At 42.3% G+C, this 23,937-nt stretch overlaps 1 protein-coding gene across 2 annotated transcripts in view; it reads left to right on the plus strand.

The window, feature by feature from the left end:
* rapgef4a (Rap guanine nucleotide exchange factor 4a) overlaps positions 1–23,937 on the plus strand; it is a 243,012-nt gene that overhangs the window by 190,962 nt on the left and 28,113 nt on the right. For both annotated transcript variants that reach the window (XM_067987555.1, XM_067987554.1), the window contains 6 exons: positions 3,524–3,612; positions 8,784–8,820; positions 9,149–9,227; positions 10,776–10,922; positions 11,435–11,532; positions 20,848–20,973. In XM_067987555.1, coding sequence (XP_067843656.1) covers positions 3,524–3,612; positions 8,784–8,820; positions 9,149–9,227; positions 10,776–10,922; positions 11,435–11,532; positions 20,848–20,973 — 576 coding nt within the window. The remainder of the gene's footprint in view (positions 1–3,523; positions 3,613–8,783; positions 8,821–9,148; positions 9,228–10,775; positions 10,923–11,434; positions 11,533–20,847; positions 20,974–23,937) is intronic.

Raw genomic sequence — 23,937 nt, forward strand, 5'->3', positions numbered from 1 at the left:
GATTTCAACAGCGAACCCAATGAGACAATCAATGATCCAGAACAGCAGACAGAGGGATCCACGGTACAGCAACCGAAGAGGAAAGAGTCAAACTGGACTCCTCCGGAGGGTCGCTACCCTCAGCTTGACATGTATGCCCAAGCTGTCAGGAAATGCGTCAATGCCAGATTCATCAGGCGCACTCAGAAGACAGTCCAGAATGTCACCCGAGCACAACGCAACGCCATCAATGCTCTCAAGACCAACCGAAACATCGTCATCAAACCAGCGGACAAAGGAGGAGCCATTGTCATACAGAACAGAACGGACTATTGCAAAGAAGCATACCGACAACTGGACAACCAGGAACACTACAGACAGTTACCCGCAGATCCGACCAAAGAACACACCCACCAGCTCAACAAACTGATCAAGACCTTCGATCCAGACCTTCAAAGCATCCTACGCACTCTCATCCCACGTACTCCCCGCGTGGGAGACTTCTACTGCCTCCCAAAGATACACAAAGCCAACACACCTGGACGTCCTATCGTATCAGGCAACGGAACCCTGTGTGAGAACCTCTCTGGATACGTCGAGGGCATCCTGAAACCCATCATACAGGGAACCCCCAGCTTCTGTCGCGACACTACAGACTTCCTACAAAAACTCAGCACCCACAGACCAGTTGAACCAGGAACACTTCTCACCACGATGGACGTCTCGGCACTCTACACCAGTATCCCCCACGATGACGGCATCTCTGCAACAGCCTCAGTACTCAACACCAACAACAGCCAATCTCCAGACGCCATCCTACAACTCATCCGCTTCATCCTGGATCACAATGTCTTCACCTTCGATAACCAGTTCTTTACCCAAACACACGGAACAGCCATGGGGACCAAATTCGCACCCCAATACGCCAACATTTTCATGCACAAGTTCGAGCACGACTTCTTCACTGCACAGGACCTCCAACCAACGCTATGCACCAGATACATCGACGACATTTTCTTCCTATGGACCCACGGCGAAGAATCACTGAAGAGACTACACGATAACATCAACAAGTTCCATCCCACCATCAAACTCACCATGGACTACTCCTCAGAATCGGTTTCTTTCTTGGACGCACGAATCTCCATCAAAGATGGGCACCTCAGCACCTCACTCTACCGCAAGCCCATGGACAACCTCACGATGCTCCACTTTTCCAGCTTCCACCCCAACCACGTCAAAGAGGCCATCCCCTATAGACAGGCCCTACGAATACACAGGATCTGCTCAGACGAGGAGGAACGCAATGGACACCTACAGACGCTGAAAGACGCCCTCGTAAGAACGGGATATGACGCTCGACTTGTCGATCGACAGTTCCGACGGGCCACAGCGAAGAATCGCATAGACCTCCTCAGAAGACAAACACGGGAAGCAACCAACAGAGTACCCTTCGTCGTCCAGTACTTCCCTGGAGCGGAGAAACTACACCATGTTCTCCGCAGCCTTCAACATGTCATCGATGACGACGAACACCTCGCTAAGGCCATCCCCACGCCTCCACTGCTCGCCTTTAAACAGCCACCCAACCTCAAACAGACCATCGTTCGCAGCAAGTTACCCAGTTTTCAGGAGAACAGCATCCACGACACCACACAACCCTGCCACGGCAACCTCTGCAAGACATGCCAGATCATCGACACAGATACCACCATCACACGAGAGGACACCACCCACCAGGTACATGGTTCATACTCCTGTGACTCGGCCAACGTTGTCTACCTCATACGTTGCAGGAAAGGATGCCCCGGAGCATGGTACATTGGCGAGACCATGCAGACACTGCGACAACGGATGAACGGACACCGCGCAACAATCGCCAGACAGGAGGGTTCCCTCCCAGTCGGGGAACACTTTAGCAGTCAAGGACATTCAGCCACCGATCTTCGGGTAAGCGTTCTCCAAGGCGGCCTTCGAGACACACGACAACGCAAAATCGTCGAGCAGAAGTTGATAGCCAAGTTCCGCACCCATGAGGACGGCCTCAACCGGGATCTTGGGTTCATGTCACGCTACACGTAACCCCACCAGCAAAAAGGGGGGAAAAAATTATATGTTTTTAAAAATTCTCTCTCTCTCTCTCTCTCTCTCTCTCTGCCATTTTGAGTTTCTTTCTGCCTGCCTGTGTAACCGACACAATGTATATCCAGTGTACTGGGACGTGCTGTTCTCCGTGACTGGCCTGTTTGAATAACAACGACACCTTTTGATTGGTGTGATGCTGTCCCAACATAGTATAAGATATGCGATTTGAGAACCTTTTCACTCATTCATCTGACGAAGGGGATAATCTCCGAAAGCTTGTGATTTTCAAATAAAACAGTTGGACTATAACCTGGTGTTGTAAGATTCCTTACATTTGTCCACCCCAGTCCATCACCGGCATCTCCACATCATAAGAAAAACTAACAAGCTAAACACTAGATGGTGCACGTGTGTCAGCTGTGGAACAAACCTTACTCTGGTTACAAGCTGTAACTTTCACTTCTTGAAAAGCAAGGTTGTAGACCTGTTATACATTGGCAAATGTGAAATCTACAGTGTATTTCAAAACAATAACGTATCAGAGATTCGTCATTTTGGAACATGTACTAATATATGGTGTTCTATGTAATATATGATCATTTTTTATCATTTGTCAGCAAGTAGTGTTATGGCAGACAGCAACAAATACTAGACCCCAACCTAAGTCATGTGATTTGATGAATGACATTCTACCATGTCATTTGATGAACAGTGATATTTATTTTACTCTGTAATACAGGGAATATAATGGCTTGTACATAAGTAAAATTGGACATAGATTATTTTACATGTACTCACCTTGTCAACAATGTTTAAGCAGTATCACCAATTCTCATTTTACAACAATACTGAGAATATTGACAGGTGTACATCCATCATTTTTGTAATATGCTTTATTTTGTAGGGGGGAAAAGAAGTAGTGAAAGGAGCATTCTTTGGATTAAAGTCAGATGTTCTTTCATCTGCTTGAAATGAAAGTAGACAAATAGTTAAAATGAAACATTTTCCAGAGCATACAATGTCTAAAATCTTTGTAATAATAATTTCAAACTCAATTTATGCTGTTACTTAAGCAGAAAATGCAACCACCTTCCCATAAAATATAAAAAATGACAACAGTGTGTTAGGATAATTTTCAACATGATTTGTTGTTCATTAGTCCTTCAATTTGATGGAAGAAGAGATTGATTAATGTTAATAGGCAGCCTTATTGGTGACTAATGCATTTTAATACATAACACTGCCATCAAATTGTGGAACAATGACATTGCAATAACCACTTCAAATCATTCAAGGGTAGTGTTATAAATGTCTTTTGCTATCATCAGAATGGAATTGAAATCTATTTTCTCTTCACTATCCACAATGCATATCGAAAATTACCACATATATCCACATACAAAGTCATAGGTTTAACACTTTGATCTACGTTTATAGCAGTATTTCTGTGATTTCGTAGGAGTTCTATGTGTCCGTGTCGGATGACTCACGGATGATTTCTGCTCTGAAGGAACAGCTCCCAGAATTGGAGAAACTGGTAAAACAGAAGTAAGTATCTTTTTCTAATTATTTATAATTAGCAACATTCGTGTTTTATATAGCTATAAATAACTTGAACTTTTGGACTTCATTTTTGTTCAAAAACTCAAACATTTACTGAGTCTTTTTATACATTTGAGTTTTGACAGAAAAGTCAAGGCTGTTTGCAAAAACAGTTGTGAAAAAAACAACTGATTTACTTCAAAACTAAAATTGCCTGGCTTGTACATTTTTCCTTCAGATTTTTTTGCCTCTGTCCACCTCAACCATTTTATTTCCCTGCACAATATTTGCTTCAGTGAGCAAGCCACAAATGTACTGAAAACAGTGACTTTTACTGAAAATTCATGTGCCTATTTTATGCACATATACCTTGCCATCAACAGCAGTGCGTTCCATAAAAAGAGATTGTGCTGACCCACATTTCTGATGACATAAACACTTGCCATTGCCAGCCGTGGTTTTGGCTTTAATGGTGTAAGTGGCTTAAGTGTTCACGCACTCAGGGGCCACTGACATTGTTTTGATCCTACAGGCCTGTATGAGCTGTCCTTGGTCACTGGGGAAGTTAGCAGCCCCAGTAAAAAGCAATAAAGAGTGACTTTACAACAAGTGCACTTGTACAAAAATGTGTATACTTAGTTGTTCAAATGTAGATCTGACCTAATGCTATAGAAACCATCATCTGATATAAATGAGGCACAACCGCTTCCTGAAGTTCTGCAATGTAAATTCAAAGCAGTTTGGTAAATTGTCGACAGGCAGCCTGGAGGTTAACTGATTTGTGCAAAATGATTGAAGTATATTTGTCTAAACAGTAAAAATGCATTTCTGGCCTCATAAATTTGGCTGGTATATTACAGTTTTATGGTAATGAGATTCATTAAAATATGCATCAGTATTATGCAACCTTCTCACGCAGGCTGTTAATGACTTATTAAAGTACAACACTATGGGGGGAGATTGTACAGTTCTGACTGAGGACAGCAAGGCTAAAAATATGTTCTGCCCTTATCAAGATATGGGGAATGTAGTCAAGCTTTGAACTTGCAGGAGTGTGTGTATATATAAAGTAATATATACAATTAGTATGCAACCTTTGGACCTTATCTCCTCCTGCTTCTATCATGTATCTGTAGCTCACAACGTGTCTCTCTCACCTGGACTCTTTGGCTATCAGGTGGGGCTCTGCAACTCAATGATAGAAGTTTCTGTTTCTCTTGGTTTACATTTGGTAATCCCGCAGCAATTCAGGTTGAGAGTTGTAACTTCTAAAAACTATACTGTTTATGTAAAGTGAAAAACTACATATATTTTTGGTAAGACTTGTAGTCACAGTCCAGCAGCTGAGAATCTGCTGTATGCAGATCTTGACTGACCATATGGATTGTCATTTAATTGGCTGCTGGGCCCTTTTTCCTACTTTAGTCAGCAGAGGATAGCTGTGTCCAAGAGAGCAGCAATAACACATGCATCAAATTGGCCTGCAGAAACAGAATGCTCAAAAACTGATTTTAATCTTAAAACTTTTGTTGGGAGCAGCAAACATATTTTTGGAATGTTACTGGGACAGGAGAAGGGAATGATTTTGATTATAATTTTTTTCTTCAGTATTTAATGAAAATGTAATTAAGGGTAATACATACACACAACCTGTGCATAATGCCATTTTGAACCCAAGAATTTAATTTGAAATACAGGATAGTGAATCTCATCACCTTGTGACATTCTGAAACTCTCAATCAAATCAGGCACCAACAGTCAGTTTCTGCTGTTTATAATGCTGGCAACAATGGTGCGAAAACTGAGAGTAGAACAATGGTGATCCTAAAACATCTTCAGGTCGGTTTCAGAGCTGCTAGTTTCTTAAAGAAAAAAGTAGTCTTGAGATTTAATAAGGCAAATAACTGCTGATTAATCTGTTTTGAGTAAAGTCAATACAGGATTTCTGCACGGGGCTAGTCATTTCTCCAACAATACATTTTTTGGGTACCAGATGGCACTGTGCGTTAAAGCACTTGCTTTTAACCATTAGATCCTAATTTCCGATCCAACTCCAACAGATGGACAAGTCTCCTTTCTCTGGATTAATGTCTGCTGGGACCCTGAACGAGTATCAGAGAACAAAGATGTCTTTTTGTTGCAAATTTATTAATTTTTGGAGACAACATAGATATGAGAAAAATAGAAATGTTGGAAAAGGTTTCCTTTGCAGCAATGTCTCCCTCATACTGACCTTACACATAGAAAAGGAAACAAAGTACATTTCAACTTTATACTTGTGGTTAGGGTTCACAATTCCATTTTTAGCAAGAATCCTTTTGGCTCAGAGAAAATCGAAGATCCAGAGCCATTGCATCTATTAACTAGTTCAAAAAATAATGCAATATCCAGTACATTTTAAGAATAATTGAAGATGTTTCTTCATGTTTAAGGCTTTTCAATGGTTGCATTAACATACTTTGTTTGAAACTTTTGAAGGTTTGGGAGCAACTAAGTTCTGAAAGTCCAGATGTGCACTCCTGTCTTCCATTTGTGAACATTACTATTAATATTTCTGATATTGATTAAATATGTAAATATAAGTACAGATATATAATAAATGTAATTGTGTGTATGTGTCCTTGATATAAGGGGGTAAATTTTACCCCCACGAATGGATGGATGGGTTGGGGGTGGGTGGGAAGGTAAAAAAAAAAAGTAAAACCCGACCCCAACCCGCCCACTTCCTGTTTCAACGGAGACAGGTTGAGGGGTGGTCGAACAACCCACTCTCGGGAGGCAGGTCGGTCAGTAAAATCTTTTAAGGCGGCTGCGGGCCTCCATTTTGCCAGGTTTTTTATTTTTAACTCCTAGGGGGCAGGATTCCCAGGCCTTCTGCTTCACGCCATGTAGGATGTGAGAAGGCCCGGCTCAGCGAATAAGTGCCTTTATTGTACTGCTCGTGGGCCCGGAGGAGCAGGAATGCTTCAATCCCACACACTAGACCAACCGACCGCCCCCTGGCTGACCTGTCGGGTGGGAAACCTGAAAAAAAAATGAAAGATGCCCTTACTCATGAGGTCCATGGGTTTTCCGTCAGGAATTCCCCCCCCCCCCCCTCCCCCGACAGTCTTCCCTGCTCTCCATTAAAATTTCCCCCAAGGTATCACAGACTAGTCTAAGGAATAATAATTCACTTACCAGTCACATAACCAAGGCTAGCGTTGGCTCCAATGTCCTTATTGGAGAAGACTGAAGAGTTATTGAAAATGTTACATTTATGTAGCAATTGTATGTTTACACATACTCCGAAATATGTATAGATTACTAGCTTTCTGTATCACACACCATCCCCAATTCCTAGACTCGGGCTGGCTATATATAGAATTACATACATAGAATCTACAGCTCAGAAACAAGCCATTAGGCCCATCTGCTCAAGGCCAATGCTTATATTCCACACAAGCCTCCTCCCACTCTTAATTACCTCTTTCGACCCTGCCCACATTTCCTTCTCTTCCCTTCTTCCTCATGTATGCATCAAGCCGTCCCTTAAATGTGTCAGTGCTATCTGCTTCAACCATTCCATGTGGCAGCAAGTTCCACATTCTCACCACTCTCAGTGTAAAGAAAATTCTGGTAATGACTATCTTATATTTATGCCTCCTTTTTCTGGACTCACCCACAAGTGGAACAGAGTGGATGTGGACAAACTATCAATAATCTTCTTTATTTTAAAGCCCTCTATAAGGTCTCCTCTTAGTCTCTTTTCCAAAGAAAAAAGCCTCTGCTCAATCTTTCCTGATAGTTCCAGCCTCTTAATTCTGGAAACATCCTTGTAAATATTTTCTGCACTTACTCCAGTGTTTCAATATCCTTTTTGTAGTATGGAGACCAGAACTGCACACAGTACTCCAACAGTGATCTAACCAAGGTTCTACATAAATTTAATGTTACCTCCCTGCTTTGTATTGTTTCTCTAGAAATGAACCCCAGTACTTTGCACTCTTTATGGCCTTATCAGCTTGCATTACTCCCTTTAGTAATTTATGTACCTGTATTCCCAGATCTCTATTCCTCTACCCCATTTAATTTATTACCTTTCAAGGAATAAGTGGCCTCCTTATTCCTCCTACCAAAAAGAACCACCTCACACTTTGCTGTATTGAACTTCATTTGCCATTGATCCACCCACTGTGTAAGCCTGTTTACGTCTTGATGCATTTTGGTGCAATTTCCACATTATTAGCTATACCCCCAATTTGGTATCATCTGCAAATCTCGACATCATACCTCCAATTCCTGAGTCCAAATCATTTATGTATATGGTAAACAACAGTGGTCCCAGCATGGATCCCTGAGAGATGCCACTTCCCACTTTCTGCCAGTTTGAAAAACTTCCTTTAACTTCTACCCCTTGTTTTCTGTTTTGTAGCCAACTTTCAATCCATTCTGCTATCTGGCCCCTGACTCCACACCCTGACCTTTGTCATGAGTCTTTTATGTGGTACCTTTATCAAAGGCCTTCTGAAAGTCCATGTATACAATACCCACTGCATTGCCCTTGTCTAATCTTTCTGTTCTTCAATGAATTCAATAAGGTTAGTTAAATATGACCTTCCTTTTAGAAATCTATGCTGACTAATTTTTATTAGTCTCTAGATGTTTTGTTATCTGATCTTTTAACAAAGATTCTAGTATCTTTCCTATCACTGACTATAAGCTAACTGGCTTATAGTTCCCTGGGTTAGTTCTAGCTTCCTTTTAGAAGATAAGAATTACATTTGGTGTTCACCAGTCCTCTGGCACTATTCCTTTGTGTATTGAATTTTTTATATAAGGACACTGGTGCCTCTGCTATCTCCTCCCTAGTTTCTTTGAGTATCCATGACTCATGACTCATGACTAAATGACATGTTGGCTAATGCTGCTGTGTAACCAAGTGCTAGGAGATGTGTTGGAGCTTGCTTGGGTGACTGACTTTCCTCCCTTTCTTGAGGGCAGTATATGACTACTTTTGTATTTCTTCGATAAGCAGAATCTTAGGCAGAAACATGCGTCTGTCACTAATTGGCATGAAGTGTTAGTGACAAGCACATTGTGGTCACATCGGTGTCAAATTTTATATTAATTTTTCCCCCAACTATTATAAACTTCATTAATGTTGTACCAACTAACATTGTGCTTTTATTGTATAGCTCCGAAGAAGGAAATGGCAAGACTTCACAAAAAAAGGTATTAACAGTACAAAGTCCAAAATTTGAAGCAGTTATTTTACTGTATAAAGTATTTGGTTAAATCCTTTTTTATATTGAACTGAAGATCTGTTATAACTTATAGTCAACATTAAAGTAGTTACATTGAAAGCTTAACTACACTTATAAAATCTTAGGACATTCATCATGTATGAGATTAGTTAACAACAAATGTTTTTTATGTATAGCTGTGACTAAATTAGCAGAATATCAGTCAGTAATACTGCTTTCTTATGACCGATTGTTAGCTATTTGAAGCTTAAATGCAATAAAGGATGAAACCAATTTTTTTTAAATTTTAACTACAGCACAAAGTTCTTTTGCGTCAGTTTAGCGTTGGTGAGGATAGACTCCAAAAGAGGCAACCCATAAGAAGTATGGATGAAAGTAAGTTCAAAGCGTCAATGTTGCCAACCCGAAATGGGACTGAAAGGTGCTACGTGCTTCTGCTGACCTCGTCGGGGCATGGGGGTGGGTGGGTTTAAAATGGGGATTTATGTGCTTTGCATTTGGATCTGCTGGAGAGGCTTTGACTTAGAGGGCATTTGATTCTACTCTTTAAAATTATTAAGCGCATTGATAACATACAAGTAGATAGATTATTTGAGGTGACGGGGCCAGATAGAACTAGAGGCCACCCACTTAAATTGAGAAAGCAGGGAGTGAGGTTGGATGTGCAGAACTTTTATTTTTCTCAGACGGTGATCACCCTGTAGAACAGCATTCCAGAGATGGTAGTGAGGACTGACTGTTTAAAGTCTTTCAAGAGACATTAGATGCAAAGTCAAGTGCAAACAAGTTAGAGACCTGGCATTATGGGTCTCTGCACCTATTTCCTCTCCCTTATGCTCCAGAAACCGGTACGCATGAGGTGTCGGGCAAAGTAAAATCAGCCCCAGGGAATCAGCAGAGCATTCCATATTAAGTTGAGTGTACATTTGGTTTCCTTGAAAACAAACTATAAATTATTTTTCTATTGAAGTGAAAATAGAAAAAGACAGAGTGGCCTTTTGTTATCTCTGGCAAACCTGTTAATTGTGCATTATCTATCTAATGTTGTCAAAATTGGAGGAATAGACGTCAGTTTAAAATACATGATTGACGCTCACCTTACTGGTGGAGCAGATTAAGTCTGACTGCCTCTTTTTGGTACTGCATATCAAATTGTCATCACAAAGCACAATCTCGCCTAAGGAGGTTGTGGATGAGAAAACAAAGCAGTGTTGCTTGCTGTTGCCAGTTGTGCTGTGGTTTGGACTGCTTTTCATGTTTTGTTGGTTACTTTAGCACTTAGTTCAATCACCACATTGAAATAGTGTAAAAATAAAGGCTCTGTAACTGATCTAATTTCCTGGTGTTTGGAGGAAATGTTTTTTTTTGTATTTTTGTAGTTTTATATATTTTTTTCTTGTTATCTTAGCTCACAAATGGCTCAACAGGTAATTACACCATGAGCCATAGAGGCCAGGAAGATCTCAATTAGTCCCTGGCCTGTGTTGAATTATTTCTCAATAGTGGAATGGTGGCTTCAGTGTCCCGTGGCTGGAGAGGGGAGAAGTCTGCTAGAATTCCCACTTCAGATCAATATCCAGGGTTTCCTGCTGGAAGTGTGCACAAGTGAGGATGTGATCATGCTTGGCTGTGATTCACTGGATGGTCAAACAGTCTGTTGATACTTCCTGTTGAGACTTGCACAGAAAGTGTGCAAAGTACCAGAGAAAACATACCCCAGCATAAATCACTGCTGCAAAAGAGGAAGGGAACAAAGAGCAAAGACAATGGAGAAGTAACATTTTTCAAAATTAACAACATATTGTGATTGTCATGTTGATCCTTTGCGTGATCAACATGAAAAATGCAGACCTCTCTCAGCTGTTACATTGTGTGATTGTAAGAAACATGTCAAAGATGTTATATCATACATTTTCTTTCTAGTTCTTTTTAAGGTTTACTGCATTGATCATACTTACACCACAATCCGTGTGCAAGTAGCAGCATCTGTAAAGGAGGTAATCAATGCTGTAACAGACAAGCTTGGATCAGGGGAAGATCTAGTTCTTGTGAAAATGAGCTCAGCTGGAGGTGCGTACTTCCATCTGCATAGTAAAACAAAGTTTCTGAATTACGTTTTTTTTATATCTATCAAAACAAATATATTGGAAATGCTGATCGTTCTATATTCTGTTGTATCAAGCAAAGACTATAACATTTACTTTAACAATAAAACCCTGGTTTAAAGTTTTACCTAAAAAAAAAAGTTAACATAAAAAATGAAAGTGACATTTAAATGTTCCGTTCAAAACCCACACAATAACTTATCCAATCAATTTTACTTTTCTTCCCCATTTCCCAATCGGTGGAGGAGTCGCCTGCTCCATTTACCACCTGGCACAGGTGTGGAACGACCAAGTTCAGGAGCATACCATAAGGTGGTTGAGAACAATCGATCCTTATTACACTGTTCTGTGGCACAGTGTGTTTGAGCACCAATACCTCTGGCACCTAGATATTTCGAAATCAAAACTGATTACTTTATGTGGGTAGGGATAATCTCACCTGAGTTTCACTATTTATATTTTCCCCATTTCTTTCAGAAAAAGTGGTTCTGAAGCCAAGTGATGTTTCGGTTTTTACCATACCAAATGTAAATGGACGCTTGTTTGTCTGTCCAAGGGAACAATTTGACTCTCTGGTATGTATATCCTTAACATCAGTAACATAGTAACTCTCAGTTTTGCATTTTTAGTACACAGTATTCTCCCTGTATATTTCTGCCACTTCATATTTTAGTGCATCTAGTTGACATTTTTATTACATGTATTTGAATGTATATTTTCAAAATATGGAAAATTGCATAAACATTTTCAAGAAATACAAATTATGATCTAACAAGCTAATGAATAAGATGTACATTTAGGATGTGTTTTTGTAAGCATGAACCAAAACTAAATGAACATACGTCATAGAATTGCGTTCTTTAATTTAAAAATCTGCAGGTTTAAATGAATAAAATTAGAAGTTATTTATTTTGCTCTCGAGTCACAGATGATGCCAGTGCTGCTGGTTTGGTCTGACAGGGTGTTTGTTTATCACTGTCTAACTAGAATTTCAGTGGAGATAGCAGATTGTTTGTTAACTTTCAGTCAGCAACTATTATTGGGACACAAGTAGCAGTTTTGTCTGAAATAATAGAGTTGAATTTAGTACTAAGACAGTAAATGTTGACAAGTTCACGATCCTATTGGAACAAACTACACCTCTGTAGTCCCCCTGCTCCCGGTGCCTGGAGATCAGTGCAATTTTTTATATATAGCTTTGAAAATACTTGATTGATAAATTTGTTCAAGCCCTATTATTGAGACTCCAGCTGGTCCATCGGCCTGCATTGCGTCTCTGTGGCCCTGCCATGAGACAGCAAGATTACCATAAGAAAAAAAGACAAAGTACAAAAGAAAAGGCAAGAGACAGATCGCTGTCAAGAAAAATCAACAGAGTACAGCAGGGAGAAAAGATAAAAACAGTAGAGGGAGAAAGGGGGAAAGCTGCAGCAGAGAAGAAAATTGGCAGCAAAGGGAATTTTACTTTTTTAAATAAAAAAGTAAGTTGGGGGAATAAAATTATTGCAGATAGATGGGAAACTACAAGGTAAAAAAAAATAAAGTGAGACAGGAAAAGAACTGCAGGAGAGAAGAGGAACAAAGGAGAGAAAATTTAAAAAGTGGGATGGAGAGAATGGATAGAGGAAGGAAAAAAAAAAAGAGAGAACAACTGCATTTATATTGCACTTTTAACATCAAACTGTCCCAAGGCACTTCAGAGGCATAAGGAAAGAAAAATGGTCACTGAGCCAAAGGAAAGATTAGGAGAAGTGTCTTAAAGGAGGATAGAGAAGTGGAGAGCATGAGGGGTTTAGGGAAGGAATGCCACAAAGTAGAGCTTATGTGCTGAAGACCCCGCCGCCAGTGGTGGGGGCAAAGGGACGGCGATTGCACAAGAGGCCGCAGTCATGGGAACAGAGACTTACATAGATAGAGAGAATTTAGGCCATAGAGGAATTTAAACACAAAGATGAAAATTTTAAATTTGAAGCGTTGGAGGACGAGGAATCAATGTAGGTCAAAGAAGACCAGGGTGAAAGGCAAGTGGGACTTGCTGTAGGATAGGAAACAGGCTGCAGGGTTTAGGATGAGCTGATGTTTACAGAGGGCGGAGAATGCAAGGCCAGCCAGCAGAGCATTAGGGTAGTTGAGTCTAAAGGTGGCAAAGGCATCGATGATGTTTTAGCAGCAGGTGGGCTGACATCGAAGCGGAGGTGGGTGATGTTACTGAGTTGGACGGCTTTATGATGGAGAAGGTATGGGGTCAGGAACTCAGCTTGGTGTCAAAAAGGGAGCCAAGGTTGTGAGCAGTCTGGTTCTGCCTGCGACAGTGGCCAGAAGGGAGACTGAGTTGGTGGCAAGGGCACAGAGTTTGTGATGTGGGCTGAAGATGGCTTCAGTCTTCCCAATATTTACCGGGGGGAAATTGCAGCTCATCCAATACGGAATGTCAGACAAGTAGTCTGACAGCACAGAGGCAGTGGTGGGATCGAGAGAGGTGGTGGAGAGATATTGCTGGGTGTCATTAGCGTACATTTCAAAGCTGACCTCATTTCTATTAATGATGTCGCCACGGGGCAACATATGGATGAGGAAGAGGAGAGGCCATAGGACGGATCCTTGGTGGGCTCCCAAGTTAATGGTGCAGGCTTGGGAAGAGAAGCGACAATTGGCTAGATAAGAGAACAGATGAAAAGTACGTTTTGGTGATGGAATTAAAAGGGAAATTTTACCACGGTTGCATGATGTACTTGTAAAAATGGCAGCAGATTAGTGAGGTTCCTACTTGTTCTCTGCTTAAGCCATCCATCCAAACCTACAGAGAGTTTGATCTGAGGAAGGTAGGCAACAGCAATACTTCCTGACTAAGATAATAAGTTGGATGATTTAGAAAATAACCTCTGCCTAATTGATGGCTCCAGAATCCCTGAAGATGGAAATTAAGCAGCCACGTGGATCCCCACAGTTGCAGCCAACCCTGTAAGACTGACTACGTGTATGAATTTTTTAAATGCTCCGATTTTAAGACAAATTGTCTTGTGGATCCTTGCAGTAGTGAGAGAATGGTAATCTAAGGATAGGAAGTAATTATTTGAAGATTTTTCCAGACATCCTGTACAATCTGCAGAAGCTCCTGGTTCAATTTGATAAAATCAAAAGGATTCTTCAGCAATGGCAACATTCATTCTGGACTTTTTTATCCTGCGGTGAGAACTGATATAGAGGCCATCTTTCTTTTGGCTTCTGCGCAGGTGTTGGTCTCACTGCTAAATCTGTGGAACCCGTATTTAGGCGTCACGGGCAGATGCTTAAAATAGGCAAAAGGCCCTTGAATATGTAAAGGGCCCTAAAGACTGTTAAAGTATCCCCTTTGAGATTTCATCATCGATGAGCGGAGCAGGCGTTGGGCCTGCCCCACTCAGGATTCATCAGCCACCAACGAGAGGTAAGTTATTAAAATTAATCTTTTCCTAGGGATCCAAAGTGCTCCTCCAGCCTCCCCAGCAGTCTTGAAGATGGTTACTGGTCCACCCTTGACTCCCCTCCCGATATCTTGCCCCCTCTCACGTTCATCTCCCACTTCCCCATCCAGAACCTACCTGAGGGTCACTGACATTGTCATAGTATGTATTGTAAATTACCACTTATACACTTAAAAACAAAGACATCATCTGTGACTGCGATTGTGGTGCATTATCCCTTCTTGGCCTCCTTGAATTCTCTGCAGCCTTTGACACAGTTGACCACCCCATCCTCCTCCAACACCTCTCACCCGTTGATCAGCACAGTGGGAATGCTCTCACTTGGTTCCACTCTTACCTATCGAATCATAGCCAGAGCATCTCCAGCAATGACTTCTCTTCCTGCCCCCCAAACCATTACCTTATGAGTCACACAAGGATCTATCTTTGGCCATCTCCTCTTCCTCATCTGCATGCTGCTTCTTGGCGACGTCATCCAAAGACATGGGGTCAGCTTCCAGATGTACTCTGATGACACATGCACTACATCTCCACAACCTCTCTCAACCTTTCCACTGTCTCTGTGCTGTCAGAGTGCCTTGTGACATTTAGGGATCAATTTTAATTGTTCCCGCCTTGCGGGAAATGGGCATCAGCGGGTCGGCCGCCTGTTTTACACACTGTCTGATTTTCCTTTCTGTTGAAGTCAATAGAAAGGAAAATCGGTCAGTGTAAAATGGACGGCCAACCCACTGCTGATCGTTTCCCGCCCGGTGGGAACAGTTAAAATCAACGGTCCAGTGAATGAGCTGCAATTCCTCCAATTAAACATTGGGAAGACCGAAGCCTTTGTCTTCAACCCCCACCTCAAACTACTGATTCCGTTTCCCCTCCCAGACACTGTCTCAGGTTGAACCAGACTCTTTGCAACATCGGCATCCTATTCAACCTCTAGCTGAACTTGCGACCCCATACCTTCTCCCATCATAAGAGTGCCTACTTCCACCTCTACATTGCTCGCCTCCGCCCCTCCTTCAGTCCATCTGCTGCTGAAACTCTCATTCATGCCTGTCATCTCCAGACAACAATTCCAATGCTCTCCTGGCTGATCGTTCATCCTCCACACTCTGTAAACTTCAGCTCATCCAAACCTGGTCAGAAAAGTAAAAGCCCATGGGATCCAAGGGAAAGTGGCAAGTTGGATCCAAAATTGGCTCAGTGGCACGAAGCAAAGGGTAATGGTCGACGGGTGTTTTTGTGACTGGAAGGCTGTTTCCAGTGGGGTTCTGCAGGGCTCGGTACTAGGTCCCTTGCTTTTTGTGCTATGTATCAATGATTTAGACTTAAATGTAGGGGGGCATGATTAAGAAGTTTGCAGATGGTGCAAAACTTGGCCGTGTTGTTGATAGTGAGGAGGAAAGCTGTAGACTGCAGGAAGATATCAAAGGACGCATCAGGTGGGCAGAAAAGTGGCAAATGGAATTCAATTCAGAGAAGTCTGAAGTAATGCATTTGCGAAGGGCAAACAAGGCAAGGGAATACACAATAAATGGGAGGATACTGAGAGGTGTAGAGGAACAGAGGGACCTTGGAGTGCATGTCCACAATTCGCTGAAGGTAACAGGACAAGTAGATAACATGGTTAAGAAGGCATGCGGGATACTTTCCTTTATTAGCTGAAGCATAGGATATAAGAGCAGGGAGGTTTTTTTTATTCGTTCATGGGATGTGGGCGTTGCTGGCAAGGCCGGCATTTATTGCCCATCCCTAATTGCCCTCGAGAAGGTGGTGGTGAGCCACCTTCTTGAACCGCTGCAGTCCGTGTGGTGAAGGTTCTCCCACAGTGCTGTTAGGAAGGGAGTTCCAGGATTTTGACCCAGTGACGATGAAGGAACGGCGATATATTTCCAAGTCAGGATGGTGTGTGACTTGGAGGGGAACGTGCAGGTGGTGTTGTTCCCATGTGCCTGCTGTTCTTGTCCTTCTAGGTGGTAGAGGTCGCAGGTTTGGGAGGAGCTGTCTAAGAAGCCTTGGCGAGTTGCTGCAGTGCATCCTGTGGATGGTACACACTGCAGCCACTGTGCGCCGGTGGTGAAGGGAGTGAATGTTTAGGGTGGTGGATGGGGTGCCAATCAAGCGGGCTGCTTTATCTTGGATGGTGTCGAGCTTCTTGAGTGTTGTTGGAGCTGCACTCATCCAGGCAAGTGGAGAGTATTCCATCACAATCCTTACTTGTGCCTTGTAGATGGTGGAAAGGCTTTGGGGAATCAGGAGGTGAGTCACTCGCCGCAGAATTCCCAGCCTCTGACCTGCTCTTGTAGCCACAGTATTTATATGGCTGGTCCAGTTAAGTTTCTGGTCAATGGTGACCCCCAGGATGTTGATGGTGGGGGATTTGGCGATGGTAATGCCGTTGAATGTCAAGGGGAGGTGGTTAGACTCTCTTGTTGGAGATGGTCATTGCCTGGCACTTACCTGGTGCGAATGCTACTTGCCACTTATGAGCCCAAGCCTGGATGTTGTCCAGGTCTTGCTGCATGCGGGCTCAGACTGCTTCATTATCTGAGGGGTTGCGAATGGAACTGAACACTGTGCAATCATCAGCGAACATCCCCATTTCTGACCTTATGATGGAGGGAAGGTCATTGATGAAGCAGCTGAAGATGGTTGGGCCTAGGACACTGCCCTGAGGAACTCCTGCAGCAATGTCCTGGGGCTGAGATGATTGGCCTCCAACAACCACTACCATCTTCCTTTGTGCTAGGTATGACTCCAGCCACTGGAGAGTTTTCCCCCTGATTCCCATTGACTTCAATTTTACTAGGGCTCCTTGGTGCCACACTCGGTCAAATGCTGCCTTGATGTCAAGGGCAGTCACTCTCACCTCACCTCTGGAATTCAGCTCTTTTGTCCATGTTTGGACCAAGGCTGTAATGAGGTCTGGAGCAGAGTGGTCCTGGCGGAACCGAAACTGAGCATCGGTGAGCAGGTTATTGGTGAGTAAGTGCGGCTTGATAGCACTGTCGACGACACCTTCCATCACTTTGCTGATGATTGAGAGTAGACTGATGGGGCGGTAATTGGCCGGATTGGATTTGTCCTGCTTTTTGTGGACAGGACATACCTGGGCAATTTTCCACATTGTTGGGTAGATGCCAGTGTTGTAGCTGTACTGGAACAGCTTGGCTAGAGGCGCAGCTAGTTCTGGAGCACAAGTCTTCAGCACTACAGCCGGGATGTTGTCGGGGCCCATAGCCTTTGCTGTATCCAGTGCACTCAGCCGTTTCTTGATATCACGTGGAGTGAAACGAATTGGCCGAAGACTGGCTTCTGTGATGGTGGGGATATCAGGAGGAGGCCGAGATGGATCATCCACTCGGCACTTCTGGCTGAAGATGGTTGCATACGCTTCAGCCTTGTCTTTTGCACTCACGTGCTGGACTCCGCCATCATTGAGGATGGGGATGTTTGCAGAGCCTCCTCCTCCCGTTAGTTGTTTAATTGTCCACCACCATTCACGACTGGATGTGGCAGGACTGCAGAGCTTTGATCTGATCCGTTGGTTGTGGAATTGCTTAGCTCTCTCTGTAACATGTTGCTTCCGCTGTTTAGCATGCATGTAGTCCTGAGTTGTAGCTTCACCAGGTTGGCACCTCATTCTTAGGTACGCCTGGTGCTGCTCCTGGCATGCTCTTCTACATTCCTCGTTGAACCAGGGTTGATCCCCTGGCTTGTTGGTAATGGTAGAGTGAGGAATATGCCGGGCCATGAGGTTACAGATTGTGCTGGAATACAATTCTGCTGCTGCTGATGGCCCACAGTGCCTCATGGATACCCAGTTTTGAGTTGCTAGATCAGTTCTGAATCTATCCCATTTAGCACGGTGGTAGTGCCACACAACATGTTGGATGTTGTCCTCAGTGCGAAGACGGGACTTCGTCTCCACGAGGACTGTGCGGTGGTCACTCCTACCAATACTATCATGGACAGATGCATTTGCGACAGGTAGATTGGTGAGGACAAGGTCAAGTAGGTTTTTCCCTCGTGTTGGTTCGCTCACCACCTGCCACAGGCCCAGTCTGGCAGCTATGTCCTTCAAGACTCTGCCAGCTCGGTCAGTAGTGGTGCTACTGAGCCACTCTTGATGATGGACATTGAAGTCCCCCACCCAGAGTACATTCTGTGCCCTTGCTACCCTCAGTGCTTCCTCCAAGTGGTGCTCAACATGGAGGAGGATTGATTCCTCAGCCGAGGGAGGACGGTAGGTGGTAATCAGCAGGAGGTTTCCTTGCCCATGTTTGACCTGATGCCATGAGATTTCATGTGGTCCAGAGTCAATGTTGAGGACTCCCAGGGCCACTCCCTCCTGACAGTATATCACTCTAACGCCACCTCTGGTGGGTCTGTCCTGCTGGTGGGACAGGACATACCCAGGGATGGTGATGGAAGAGTTTGGGACGTTGGCTGAAAGGTATGATTCTGTGAGTAATGGCTATGTCAGGCTGTTGCTTGACTAGTCTGTGGGACAGCTCTCCCAATTTTGGCACAAGTCCCCAGATGTTAGTGAGGAGGACTTTGCAGGGTCGACTGGGCTTGGTTTGCTGTTGTCGTGTCCGGTGCCTAGTGATGCTATAACTGTAGATTGAGTACTGCATACAGTTCTGATCACCACATTACAGGAAAGTTGTGATTGCACTGGAGAGGGTGCAGAGGAGATTAATGAGGATGTCATCAGGACTGGAGAATTTTAGCTATGAGGAAAAATTGGATCGGCTGGGGTTGTTTTCTTTGGAACAGAGGAGGCTGAGGCAAGATTTAATTGAGGTGTGTAAAATTATGAGTGGCCTAGATAATGGATAGGAAGGACCTATTTCCCTGAGCAGAGGGGTCAATAACCGGGGGCATAGATTTAAAGTAATTTAAAGGATTAGAGGGGAGCTGAGGAACAATTTTTTTCACCCAAAAGGTGGTAGGGGTCCGGAACTCACTGCCTGGAAAGATGGTAGAGGCAGAAACCCTCATTGCATTTAAATGTGCTTGGATTGCACTTGAAGTGCTGTAACCTACAAAGCTACAGACCAAGAGCTGGAAAGTGGGATTACGCTGGATGGCTCTTTTTCAGCGAGCACAATGGACTGAATGGCTTCCTTCTGTGCCATAAATTTCTATGATTCACCCTGTCCTCACTGACCTACATAGGTTCTCAGTTCTCCCTAAGGCTCAAATTTAAAATTCTCATCCTCAAGTTTAAATCCTACATGGCCTCACGCCTCCCCATTCTTGTAATCTCCTCCAGCCCTACAACCCTCTGAGAACTCTGCATTTCTCTAACTCAGGCCTCTTATGCATCCCTCCGTCCCTTTGCTCCATCATTTGTGGCCGTTTCTTTCGCCACCTCGGTCCCACGCTCTGGAATCCCTCCCTACACCTCTTCACATTGCTCTCCTCCTTTAAGACCTCCTTAAAACCCACCTCTTTGGTCAAGCTTTTGATCACCCCTCCTAATATCTCCTTCTTCGGCTTGGCGCTCCATTTTTATCTAATTACGCCTCACTGAAGTGCCTTGTGACATTTTGTAAAAGTGCTATATGAATGCAAGTTGTCGTTACTGTATTTTACCTATGACTGTGAATCATTTAAATGTAAATAAATCTGATCAGTAGGTATATCCTGCACAAAATGGTCTAGCATTGTGAGATTTTCTACTAATTTTGAGATCTGTCCTACGGATGGGAAGCTTTGTCCGTTGACACATATCTGAAATTCGGGTGCGCACGGCCCACTATTTTCCGACCGTTCAAAAAATAATGTGCAGCGCACTGTCAAATTTGTGATATACACTGCTGGGTGAGCTTCCTTGTCAGCAGTTCAAAGTCGGAAAATTACCGTTTAGTGAGGACCCTGTGTGAAATCAATAAGCAATTTACCGTGATCAAGATTAATGATTAAACTTGGCTACGTTAACCCAATATGCCAGAGAGTAAAAGACGCAGGTGTCAGTTCACAGGATCTGCTTATGAAAACTGTCAAACTATTTGCGGGAGAAAAAAAAGTGTTGAAAAAAGCCCAAACTATAATGATAATTAACAAGTGTACTATCTCCCTCCATATTCTCATATGTAGAAACAAGGAACTACGTTTAGGCATAAGCATATTGCCATATCAAAACTTTTCTACAACCTGCTTAAGCATGTGAGTTATTGTGATCTCAGACAAACTTCTGTTGGATCAAAAGTATTTGATTGCTGTTCCATGTTGCAATTTAAAATTACGGTCAGAAAAACTCTGTTTATACTGCAGTATATCTTCTACTTTGTATGGATTTTACTGATTAAAGGAGTGCCTTTTGGCATGCCATGTTACTTTTCATGGGAAAGAAACATAAATTTTGCATTGCGCCTAAAGATACCTTTTATTTAATTTTTGTTTTGGTATGGTCTTTTCCAGACACCACTGCCAGATCAGGAGGGTCCATCTACTGGAACTATGGCAACTTTTGAGTTGATGAGTTCTAAAGATTTAGCCTACCAGATGACTATTTATGACTGGGAGTTATTCAATTGTGTATATGAGGTAAAGTAAGAGCCTTAGTGTCACCAACCACACAAAAACAATTTTAGAAATTAGAATTACACTTTAATTTTCCAAATAATTCATTACTCTACAGTTGAGAATTTTTAAAATCATAACCAATAACATTTTTATTCATCTTGTGCAATGGAAAGAGGCTTAAAATGTTCTTTTTTCCATTAAATGGCCTATATCTTTGAAAGATCGACCCACTTCATCCTATTCCCCTGCGTTTTCCACATACCTTTTCAATTTTTTCTTTTTCAAATATGTATCCACTTTCCTTTCAAAAGCTGTAATGGATTCGGCTCCCACCAGTGTTTCTGGTATGACGTTCTATGTTGGCCTTCTACATCAAAAAATGTTCTCCCGACCTCTCCTTTCGTTCTTTTGGTATGATCTTAAATTTATGTCCCATAGTTACTAATTCATCAACCAGTGGAAATAATTTTCCCATATTTACCTCGGTAAAATCCCTCATAACTTTGAACACCTGCATCAGATCTCCTCTTAACCCTCTCTGTTCCAATGAAAAGAGCCCCAGTTTCTTTAGTCTGTCCTCCTAAATAAAATCTCTCATCCCTAGTAAATCTCTACTGTATCCTCCACATGACCTTGATATCCTTCCTGAAGTAGAGGACCCAAAACTGGACATAATGTTCTAACTGGGCCTAACCAATAATTTGCTCTGGGTTTAGCATTACCTCTTTGCTTTTGTACTTTATGCCAGAATATTAAAGCCTGGAATTCCATACACTATTTTTACAGTTTCATCAACATGACCTCCCACTTTCAAAGATTTGTGTGCCTGACACTTTAAGTCTCTCTGTTCTTCTGCTCCTTTCAAGGTTTTACCATTTTGTGCATATTTTCTTTCCCCTTTCTCCCAAAAGATATCACTTCACCTTTCTCTGCATTAAATTTCAGACATAGTTGTTCATATCCCTCCAGACCACAAACTATCCAGTTGCCACAACTCACTGTTTTCTGTCCTTTAGCCAGCTTCCTCTCCATGTTACCATAGTTCCTTAATACTGTGTGCTTTACTTTTATCCACAAATCGCCTATGCAGCACCTTATCAAATGCTGTTTGAAAATCCATTTACACATCTGCAGCATTTCCTTTATTTAGACTACATTAAACTACGTTATTTCCTCAAAGAACTCTATTAAATTTGTCAGACATGACTCTCCTTTTACAAATCCATGGTGGCTGCCCTAAATTAACCCATGTCCTTCTAAGTGAGTGATAATTTACATCCTGTGTTATGGCCTCATAGCTGCTTGTTTTACACCGGTTTTCATGTTCTAATGAGATTCTCACGAAATTTCAGTGTAAGTTGCCATCAGCAAGATCAGCATAGAAACAGGCGGAAATTTCAACGATCAAGGAAATTCCGGCCCAATAATGTTTCAATTGTATTTTGATTTTATTCTGTCTATATTGTATTAAACCAGAAATGGCGCTTTTTAAATGTTTCTGCAGCATGGAATCAATGTAGTGCGACAGTAAGTAACATTTTATTATTGCTGTCTTCAGTTCACTGCTGCAGAATTCCTGCAGTGTTTAATCCTGTAGGTATGAAAGCATAGATGAAAGATGGTATCTTTGTGAACTTCCTGAACTTTTCTTGGTACTTGTATAGAAACAAAAATGCAACCACTCCACTTAATGCTAAACAACAGAAAGTGACCAAACCATACAAAGCTAGATAAAATCTGCTGCGCAGCAAAGTAGCTGACCTTAAAAAGCTAAGAAATGTTGTTGTACAATACAAAGGAGCAATGTTTCACATCAAAATGGGTGTGTGTTTAAAGCAGAGATTCTTGGTACACTGCCAGGAACATGAATGCAACTGCTTTCTGTTTCTATTTTTGGATGTTAATTCCTGGTAAAATGGAGAAAGCCTCTCTTAAAGTGCATATACCCAGGTATCGAACGCACAGGAATCACATTATAGTGTTAAATTTCCTGAGTTTTGGTTAAATCCTCGACTTTTTCATATAATTGTGATTTTTCTCTTTTTAATGTGCAAAAAAGTATTTTTACTCCTTTTTTAGTTTCTAACTTCCGAATTTTAAAAATTACAACTAACATCTTTTATTTCCCTCGTGCTCATAGAACCGTCGCTCCCCACAACAGAAGTGTGATCATCCGCACGTAATATCTGGTGGTGTAACATTTTCCAGGGTCAAACAGAAACTCTGTTACTACCTTTAGCTGACTGGGTGTGGTGCAATCCCTCTCATGATTTGCTAGATATCAGATAGCAGAATAACACTCTTATCAGACCATAGTTTAAACTATAAACTACAGAACAAGTTCATTAAGATAAGCAGTAGAAAGACACTTTTTACAGAATTTTTAAATAGTACTCCCTCCTCAGATACAAAATTAACAAAAAGCACAATAGTTGCTAACTCTAATGATGATGCTAATCCTGGATTAACCCTCTGTAACTCTTATGGGATTTGGAATGCCCCACAGAGCTCCATGAAACCACCTGCACACAGGCTGCAGTACAGTGATACTAAAAGAACTGATAATCTGAGTGAGATGGCCCAAGATATATCTCAGCTTGGGCATGGAGCTGTCGCTCCTCCTTCACCAAGGCCCACCCTATGGGATCTCCCCTTTCTAGGATAACCGGGTCAATTGAGTTGAAAACTTTCATCTATGCCCAGGACAAAGGGCATCAAATATGAATCTTTTACATTTGTGTAAGTGGTCCAGCTTCTACAGGATTTTCTACACAAGTGAGGTTTGCTGGCTGTGGCCTTACACTTGCTGATTAATTTGACTGGTTTGGCGCCTTCCTGGGATCAAATTAACCTATTTGAAACACAGGGCAGCAAATGAGACTTTAACCTCCTCTATTGAACAATTATCTTGCTTGTTTATTTTCAGAACAAAGCAAACAATTGTGTTAAGTGGTGTTTAATTTGAGTTATAGCCAACCTTGTCAA

This window comes from Heptranchias perlo, chromosome 7 (assembly GCF_035084215.1).
Source record: "Heptranchias perlo isolate sHepPer1 chromosome 7, sHepPer1.hap1, whole genome shotgun sequence".
NCBI lineage: Eukaryota > Metazoa > Chordata > Chondrichthyes > Hexanchiformes > Hexanchidae > Heptranchias > Heptranchias perlo.